The sequence below is a fragment of the Azolla caroliniana genome, unplaced genomic scaffold (assembly GCF_043228905.1).
Source record: "Azolla caroliniana isolate FFs.n. ecotype wild unplaced genomic scaffold, voAzoCaro1.0.p SCAF_9, whole genome shotgun sequence".
NCBI lineage: Eukaryota > Viridiplantae > Streptophyta > Polypodiopsida > Salviniales > Salviniaceae > Azolla > Azolla caroliniana.
This window is the reverse complement of record NW_028230444.1, coordinates 21,259,714-21,269,644: the sequence shown is the minus strand read 5'-3', so window position 1 is coordinate 21,269,644 and position 9,931 is coordinate 21,259,714. Positions and strand designations below refer to the sequence as shown.

Here is a 9,931-nt window from a genome sequence, read left to right as displayed (position 1 = left end):
CGCAAATGCTCTTGATCTTGGTGGTGTAGTCCGACACGGACATGTCTTTTTGCCGAATGTTGTTTAACTCTTATCAAAGTTGAAGCTTTCGGGCGGTTGTGTTGGCGGCGAACATTTTCTTTAAGTTCTCCCACACCTCTTTGGGCGTCTTGGCGTCTCAAATATGGCTAAGCATGTGGTCGTGGACACATGTTGCCAAGCAATACATGATTCGACTCGCCACTTGCTCCCATATTGCATAGTCGGCATTTTTCAAGTTGGGTCAATTTTCTTGTGTGCCGTTGATGTAGCTCCAATACCCTTGGCCAATGAGGTATTGGGCCATCTTGTACTCCCAAGATGAATAATTGCTCCGGTCTAGCTTTTCGTCAGGGAGCGAGCTACCCATTTGTGTGTTCATGTTGATTGTGTCTTCTCTTCTTTTGTTTTTCTTCCTTCGATCACGTGTATGTGCTATGTAGCGACACTACAGTAGCGAATGGCCGGAATTTGTCATCGGTGTTTCAAACACACAATTACGAAGAGTTGGGTGGGCTTAGTGGATATGCTAAACCACACACTCTGATACCATGTTAAGAATTAGGTAAGTAATTAAGCAAGGATTAATTAGTACCTAATTATGTGATTAGTTGATAAGCGGAAGATTAAGTGATATGTGTGTGTATGTGTGTGAGAGGAAGAGAGAGAGAGAGAGAGAGAGAGAGAGAGAGAGATACACTTATGAAGAACACAAGATGGGGGATGAGTAAGTATATTAAATTAGCATTATCATCATCAAAATACAAAAATACCCACAATGAGGTATATATACATCTCATGTGCAAAGGTGCACATGTGTGAGTCCTATATTAAATGTACTTGGGAGTGGAGGATCTACAATATCCCACTTAAGTACAAGGTCCTATTTCAAGTGTTATAGTCAACACTTCTAACTAGATTCTATCTAGGTAACTACGAAGTTACATGGTTGACTAACTAACTAAACTAAGTTGAGCTTGATCTCTCAACAGTTATATTAGTTACCTCTTTCCATTTGGAATATGGTTTCTTGTTTTAATCTTGTTCTTCTCAATTTTTCTTCTAGTGAGAATTTAAACCAACATCACTTAAGCCTTTGTGCGTTTTGCCTTTTTTCTCAGTTTTCCCCTTTTGCACATGTCACATCAACATTGTTATTTCAATCTTGGTCATAATCACTTTGTGATTTGTTTGGTTAATAGGGTGAGCTATCCCCTTGTCCTTCATGAGTCTTTACCCATGGTCAAATTTTGGATTTTCATACTATGTTAATGTAGGATTTGGGAGTTTTCGTCGTGAAATGGCTAGTGGAGGCGATCTATGTGACTGAGTTGGAGACATAGGATATACCACCAAGGGTCCTTGTTCAAATCTTACCTTCCATTGGTTGCATTCTAGAAATATCTAGGTGGCGCATTACAAAAGTTCATTCAATTTATGGCTTCATGGTCCCCCTCTAGCAATCAGATTTGGTTTGGTTATTTCTCTCCTCTAAAAGTGATTTTAGGAGCTAAAGTAACTAACACTATGGGTGATGTAATATACTTTAATGTGGATGATGATGGTAGGTTGTGGCATGTATTTTCTGAATCAGATGTGTGGATATCCGCCAATGTTTCAGCGATTCGAGTAGTTGCAAGATCGGGAAAAAAATGGCTCTTGGATCCACCATTTCAAGAATGCTTACGGTGTTGTTCGTTGTGGGGTTTTCAAAAAAAGCCGCTTTATAATTTGGATTGGGATCCAGCTGATTATCAATGGAAAAAACCGAATGCTAATGGAAATGGTAAACACTTAGAGTTCTTTCAGTATTCAGTTAAGTTAGGTAGAAATTTCTTATTGCAATCAAAGTATAAATGCCCGGCTGCCATGAAGCATTGGATTGCAAATAATGTGAATGAACTACAACTTACAAAATTTTGGAAATGGTTGTGGAGTATGCAGTTGCCGAAAAAAGTTATTTGTTTTCGTTGGTTGTTGATACATTATGCTCTTCCTGTTGGTGATTGGTTGAGGCAAAATCAGCAATATGCTTGTGGAATGCATTGTGGTGAATCTCCGGAATCTATTTTGCATTTGTTTTGGATGTGTCCCAAAATCAAGCAATTCTAGAGTAAGTTGTTTTTATTACTAAGAAACCACTATGCTCGTTCTACTTTCTCGTGGGGTGCAGTATTATGGGGTGTCCTTCATGGAGATGTTATGAATTACGAACGTATGCATGCTTCTCATGTTTTTTACTTTTCCAATGGGTACATCTATCTCACTTCATTTCCATCTGTTATTCCTCGGTTTAGAACTGAAAATCTGGTTATTTGGCGTACTGTTACGTCACTAGCGATGTGGACAATATGGAAAACGAGATGCGATGTTGTTTTTAATAATGCTCACATACATCTCAATAATATGCTTATTGAATTCTGGTGGTTATTTGTCCACACCATACGTGGACAATATGATGATTTGCAGGGTACAACTGATGCTCAAAGGCAACGTCAAGTGGACTTTAAGAAACGGTGGCGAGGGCTTCACTTATTTTCAGATACGTCTCCTGGTATGAAGTGGAATTATTCCATTCCTCCTTTTTTATTGCATAGCTTGTAGATGGTGTTCCATTTGTTCCTATTGTGATATCATCTGTATCATTAGATGTTGGTATTAGGTTTTGTATTACAATAGAGGTGAGATGAAATGTCTCCCTCTGTTTTCTATATGTACATTTCTCAAGTAATTTACTAAGGTGTATCTTTTTAAAAATAAAAAAAAAAGTTCATTCTTGTAATGCTACTTTGATTTTGTGTTGTACTAGTTTGGTTGTATTCCTTTGAGCAATCAATCAAATTGGCAATCCATTTCTTGTCCTATTATTCTAATTTCTAGTATTACATCGGCATGTTCATGTTGTAGTTTCTGACAATGTGTTTGGCATGCTAGCTGGCTCACACGTGTCTTGGTTAAAGTTTAGTTATGTTACCCTAGAGATAAACCAACCTCCATACACATTGTTTTGTTCAGTTAGTACCTCGTTCATCATTGATGAGTGATGTATTCGTTGTGCCATCCTTAGTTGATGTCAATCTCCCATCAAACCACGAATGTGCAAAGTTTGTACGAAGGTAACGCTCAATTTTGTCCCTCACGTTCATCTTGAGTTGCCACATAATACTCTTTATGTCGGACCACCCCTCACCTTTTAGTCTCTACCAATGCCCACATTGGTTTGTCAATCATGCCACTTCCTAGGTCTACAATGAAAAAACCTTTGACTTGTATCATTGAGCTTGGCAATTGCATCCAAACACCCATGTTTAACCTCAACATTCCATCCCAAACAAGATACCTATATGGAGCTTCCCTCGAAAATGTCAGTCATAGTCAAATCTCACAATACGTTAGAGATTGTGGTTGTTTAGAGGAACAATCACTCGCCATGTACATAATTTCTTTAGAGTAAGTAGTAACACCAATGTCCATGAGACACTTAAGTTGTGGTTTCTCCCTTCCCTCTCCTTATCTTGTTGTTTTCGGATCATAGGGTTGCAAGCCATAAAATTCATGGGTTCGTGTACATATTTTTTCACTTATTCCTTTTTGTTTTTGTTTCTCTCTCTTATCTCCCTTCTTTCCTTATTTTTCCTTTTACTTTTTCCCTAATACTTTTCCTTTTTACCCCCATTCCTCCATCCCTTGCCACCTTCTTGGTTCATCATGTGCCCCTCGTCTCTTGTCATCGATCACCCCCTCACCCATAGACATCACTTTCTAACCGAAATGCCCCCACTTCTCACCGTGCTACCTCACCTCAACCTCAACCTCAACCTCCACATACACACTCCCTCCAATATATATATATATATATATATATATAATTATGGTGGACATTATGAAATGGTTTGAAAGATGGGGAGTAGAAGATATATTGGAGCTCTCAAGTGATGTTATGAAGTATGTGATCATTGAAGATTGATTAATAGACACTAAGGATGAAGTGGCTAGATGCTAAGATGTCAAAATTGATCAATTACATTTCAAATGTTAACCCCCAATACAAGGTGAAAATGCAAAAACATATCCCACACCCCCCATGACCCTTGGCTCTTGGAGATAGCATTTCTTCAAACACTCTCATACAATCATACTATCATTACCTTAGTATGAAGATATGCAATGAAGAGTTTGTGGAGGATGAATATTACTTAACCCTTGCATGGTCAACATATCAACATATAAGGAAATTTGAGAGAATTATGATGACTTGTACTTAGACATACATTGAAACTTAAGTGTCATACTCAAATCTCCACCAAAAACGGGTGCACTCATATGCACATGCATTATTTTCACAAGGTAATAACCCCTCTTCTTAGCAAGGAGTCACTTTCAAGATGATATGTTTATTTGGTACCATAGGTCAAAATTGGCCTCCTCATCGACAATAAATAACTGATTTTATTCTCCATCAGGGATATTGATATTGTATAGAGTTTAGAGATACAAAAAGGCTTTGATTTGAGTAGAGTTGCTCTTGGGGGAGAGAATCTAGGGTGGGTATTTGATCTCACCCTAGGATCCACCCAATACTTTTTCCTCAAATGGCCATTAGAAATGTTGAATGTAGGAGGTTTATTTCTCCATCTTCTATAGGCGTTGAAGGGTGCTGCATGGCCTAATTAGGTGTGGCTGTAAACTTTTGTTAGTAAGAGATGTGTGATGCTCCCTTTATTGTTGTTAACTCGTGTTCAATAGAGTCAAACTTCTTTAGGAACTTGTCTCTCACTAAAGTTTGTTTTTCAATTACGACCCTTATTTACAGACCCTTAGTAACATAGTTTCAGACCTTGTCCCACTAAGTATACAATCCAAATTTCCTACGGCATGTGCATTATTGTTGCAATTCATTAAGTAGTAAGAACCCTTGCAAGGCGGAGCATCAAACATGTCCCTTTCACATCTAACACGGTATGATTGGGTAGTTTTAGGAAATTCAGATCGGTCCTAGAGTTCTAAACTTTGTTCCATGTTACCGTGTTTAAGTGTTATGTCAGAGGAGGTGCTTGTTGAGTCGAACTGGCTGGCATACTCCTTGGATAAGGTTTAAATCCCTTTGTATACTTGCATGCATTGTCAACCAACCTCTGCATATTTTGTTTTGTTCAACCGGCCCTTCACTATCGAGCAACATTTGATTTATGTTGTCTTAAGTCCTGAGGGTGGGTTTGAATTTAAAGAGTTCCCCATAAGGTGTTCTCCCTATCAACAATTTTTGTTGCACAATATGGATGTGTTTTTGTTTCATCGGAGAGTTCTTTTCTCGTCAATGCATTGTCTCTTGATTGGCTTCCAACTTCCACGTCCTTGTGGAGAGATGTAAGTGAAGGGGAATAAAAAGTTTATGATGCCCTTACAAGGGCGTCAAATATTGCATTAGTATGTGTTACTCCAATAATATTCGAGATGGGCTCTGCTTATCCCATAGATATCCCGCGAAAATTAAATTAAACATCTGTCTATCCATCTATCTCACTCATATTCTCATCCAACATGCTAGCATCAGCATAGATGTTATGCATGGATATATATGCCCCAATCTCAGTTTCATCAAACTTCAGTATTTGGTCAAATACATATCTTCCGAGCTTTACATTGCCCCACTTCCGACAAGCACCCAACATAGCATGCCACATCACACTGTTCGGATAAAATAGTGTTTCCTCCATTGCTATTATAGCTTTTTCTAACTGACCTGATCGGCCAAAAAGATCTACTAGGCATGTGTGATGCTCGAGTGTAGGAGTGATGCCATAATCTTTAATCATAGCCTCAAAATACATTTGCCCTTCATCCACCAGACCTCCATGATTGCAAGCATTAAGCACACTAACAAATGTAATTGGATCTGGCATATTATGTTGGGTTCTCATTCTATCGAATATGTGAAGAACCTCTTCAAGTTTCCCTACTTGGGCATATCCTGAAATAAGTGAAGTCCACAAGACCACATCATGAATTGAAACACTATCAAAAACTTTCTCTACATTCATTATGAATCCACATTTTGCATACATTTCGAGCAATGCATTAATAAAGCTCAAATCTGAGCCCAAGAGACCCATTTTCACATTTCCGGCATGTATTTGTAAACCTTTATCAGTAGCTCCCATGCTGCCACAGGTTTTCAAGATGCAAGAAAATGTGATATTATCAGGAGAGATGCTCTCGACCTTCATTCGGTTAAAGAGATCAAGTGCTTCCTTGCCATGATCATGCTGAACATACCCACTAATGAGTGTGGTCCAAGTAACAACATCTCTTATTATAAGAGTATCAAACACTTCCTGTGCACTACCGAGCACTTCACATTTTATATACATATCTATAAGCGTGCTTCCAAGTTCTTGATGCTTTTCCAAGTACCCTATTGTTACAAGATGATCATGTATTTCTCTGCCCTTATCAATGATCTTCATGCTTCCACATGTTTTTAAGATGCAAGAAAAGGTAATGATATCAGGTGATATGTATTCAAGTTGCATTTTTTCGAAGCACATTAATGCTTCCTCATCATATTCATGATCAGTGTATCCTGTCATGAGTGCATTCCATGAGACGACATCATGACATGGAAGCTTGTCAAATACTTCACGAGCTTTCTCTAGCATACCACGTTTTGTGTACATATTGACTAATGCATTACTGACAAAAAGATTTGTTCCTAAGAACCCATTCCTGGCAATAGCATCATGTATCTCTCTACCCTTATCTAATGTCTGGACATTACCACAAGCCTTTAGGACGCAACAAAAGGTCACAGCATTGGGAGTGATACCCTCGGATTGCATATGTTCAAAGCAATTTAAAGCTTTTTCATTATGGTCCAATTGAACATAACCAGAAATCAATGCATTCCATGTGATCGAATCTCGAACAGGTAGCATCTCAAATACATTCCCTGCTTTTTCAAACATACCCCATTTAGAATACATATTAACCAAGGCATTACCAACATAGAGATTTGATTCAAGAAGCCCTATTCTATCAATGTGACCATGTATTTCAGTCCCTTTATCAACTGCTTGGATGCTTCCACAAGCTTTTAAGAGACAACAGAAGGTAATGGCATTTGGATATATGCCATCAAGCAACATCTTGTCATACAAACAGAGTGCTTCCTCACCATGACCATGGTGTGAATAGCCCCCTATCAACACAGTCCATGTGACCACATCTCGGTACGGTAGAGTACGAAACACATCTCTGGCTTTATCAAGCATACCACATTTTGCATACATATCGACCAATCCATTTCCAATGAATTGATTCGTTTGCAACAATCCATTTGTGGCGATTTCTGCATGTAAAATACATCCATTTTCTACATCTTTTAGCTTACCACAAGCTTTCAACAAGGCAATAAAAGTAAAGCAACTAGGTTGTATGGAAGCCTCTTGCATGCTTTTGAAGGCATCCAGGGCATCTCTGAGGTTTCCACGTCTGATGCAGCCATGGATGACACTATCCCATGAGCATCTACAGTTAGATGCATGCTTTGCAAAGGTAGCAGGAGCAGCATTCTTCATCCAAACCGAGGAATTCCGGATTGGTTCATGAGGTTCTAAACCAGTTTCTCCAATGATTATTTCATTACGCTTCTCCTTTCACTAATCACGAGCAATTAACTTAACCTAATAGAGATTCGGATGATTAGTTGCTAATTATAATCTCTTTTTATCTTAATGACTGTAACCTAACACATGTTTGGTGTGGTATGTGACCTATATTTACTCTTACTCAATACATTTCCTCTGCCACTTCATCTGTATCTCATGTCATGTAGGCCACACGAGAAGTGTTCCTCCCAACCGATAGTGTCGAGGAAGTGACACCATGTGTGAAAAGAGTCGAAGAGAACACTGAAGACTTGTGTCGAATTTGATTATCGGAACATCATAGATGAGAATAACCACAAGATAGCCTAATATGGTGACCTTAACACACACATTGGATGGACACTTTTAATGCAAATGCGTGGATGTGTACCCACTCAGAGGCTTAATGCATACCCTAAACACAGCACGGATGGGGAGCGAACCCTAAAAGACCATGATATTATGTTCTAAATCACAATGTCCAAGCATTCACATTAAACATATAGGTAGAGGCAACTATTATGCTTTATGAGCTTACGATGCGAGTTCAAGTCGAATGTAATGTGTCTGATGTTATGCTTAAATGTTCGTCGTAAAATTCAAGTTTTTTGGGTTCAACATATGGTGGTACACATCACTTTTCACGTCAAAAAACTAGTTTTACAAATCCACAATCCACAACCCAAGGGTTGAAAACGATGCAATTCAAAGATGATTATACAATGAAGCTCATGATGTGCACATTTTTCTCATAAAAACACATCTTTACGAAAGTAACTTGTATGTACAACACTATTTTCCTAGCAAAATGACATTACATTATTTGATTGGCTTTGATTATTATTGTCTTGCCCTTTTTATTGTGTCCTTTTGGTGCTATAGATGATGCATTATTTGCATCAATGGATAGATGTATGGATTGTGACATTTGAATATGTTCTTTATTGGATTCATTATAGTTGAGGAAATAAACTTTTTGAAGGGGTTTCTATAACATAGTATACTAGTGTTTTTTCCAGAATGATCCATTTTATAACATTATTGGGATTTGTTTGTTATTAAATTAAAGTAGGACAGAGGTAAAGATGAGTTAGGAAGAGTATCCTTCACATCATGCTTGATTCAACACTTTTGCGATAACTTCTTTGCATCACTTTTCTTAATCAGACATGCTTTTCTGTTGCAAGCACAATTTATGAAGGAGTTTCCATTGTAACCTTCAAATATTTCCCATTCCTCTAAAGATAAGAGATTCGTACATTGATCAAGCTAGGTTATGGGTAGATATGCAAGTCTTGTAGACAAATACGTCATATTCTTGTGGTATATCATTTAAGGGGAATCCTTAACAAATTGTCCTAATTAAGTTAGTACAATTAGTGAAAGGATGTTGGCACAAATCCACTCATTTGATTTGTTTCCATCAACAAACATTTGAGATCTTTATTTATGATCATCTATTCCCAAGTATCGAACTAAAATTGGTTGGCAGCGCCTCAAGGGCGGCTCCGATGGAGTTGAAAGACAACGAATAGCCTTCATCCAACAATGGTCGTCCTCTCCCTTTCTTGAGTCAGTGGACATCCACATAAGATGGAACTATCGTGTCCCTACAGGGATTTGTATATAATAGTCTCATTTGTAAAATTTTATTACTAATGGAAGGAGTTTTTTTGGGGAAAAAAAAAGGTTGGCAGCCAACCCGTTGTAGTTCCCAACTATCTGAAATGGAAATAAGTAGAACTATGCACAGATAAATATGTAGAATAAGTGTAAGATACGTTAAACACTTCTTATAATTTAAAATTATTTTTTCAAAAATTGTTTAAAACTTTCTGCAAATGTTAAATACTTATTAAATATGTAGAATACATCAAATACTTAGGGGTGAGCAGGTGCTTCGAGGATGTTGAGATAACCTGTTAAGCCGTGTCTGGTTATCCAGGTGCGGAGCTCCTTAAATACTTCGATCGACATGTTGTGATCAGAAAACTCAGAAGGCTATGGAGATGGAGAGCGAGAGGGAGGTAGGTTACAGAGAGTAAGAGAGTGATAGGAGGTTTGAGCAGAACCATTGTGGTCGCTATGGCTGTAGTTGCATCTTTTATGTGAATGCCTCAGTTCTCAAGACGTGCCCTTGTGCCCTAGATTGAGAATCTTTCCTGCCATACTGATACTTAAGGCCACACGTCGTGTGAACCGTTTGTACTTTCTTTTCTCGTGTGGCTTGCCTCGTCCTTAAATAGTGAGTGGGTTTTTTTTTTTCC

General features: G+C 38.2%; 1 protein-coding gene across 1 annotated transcript; it reads right to left on the bottom strand.

Annotated features, from left to right (window-relative positions):
- Positions 1-5,488: 5,488 nt before the first annotated feature.
- On the bottom strand, positions 5,489-7,670 carry LOC147860590 (pentatricopeptide repeat-containing protein At3g09040, mitochondrial-like). The gene has a single exon (XM_087324158.1). It carries the CDS (start codon positions 7,593-7,595, stop codon positions 5,526-5,528), a length of 2,070 nt encoding a protein of 689 aa, XP_087180284.1. The 5' UTR covers positions 7,596-7,670; the 3' UTR covers positions 5,489-5,525.
- Between the last annotated feature and the right edge of the window lie 2,261 nt (positions 7,671-9,931).

Coding starts and splice junctions, on each gene's coding strand:
- LOC147860590 (XM_087324158.1), bottom strand. CDS start 7,595: ATGAAGAATGCTGCTCCTGCTACCTTTGCAAAGCATGCATCTAACTGT.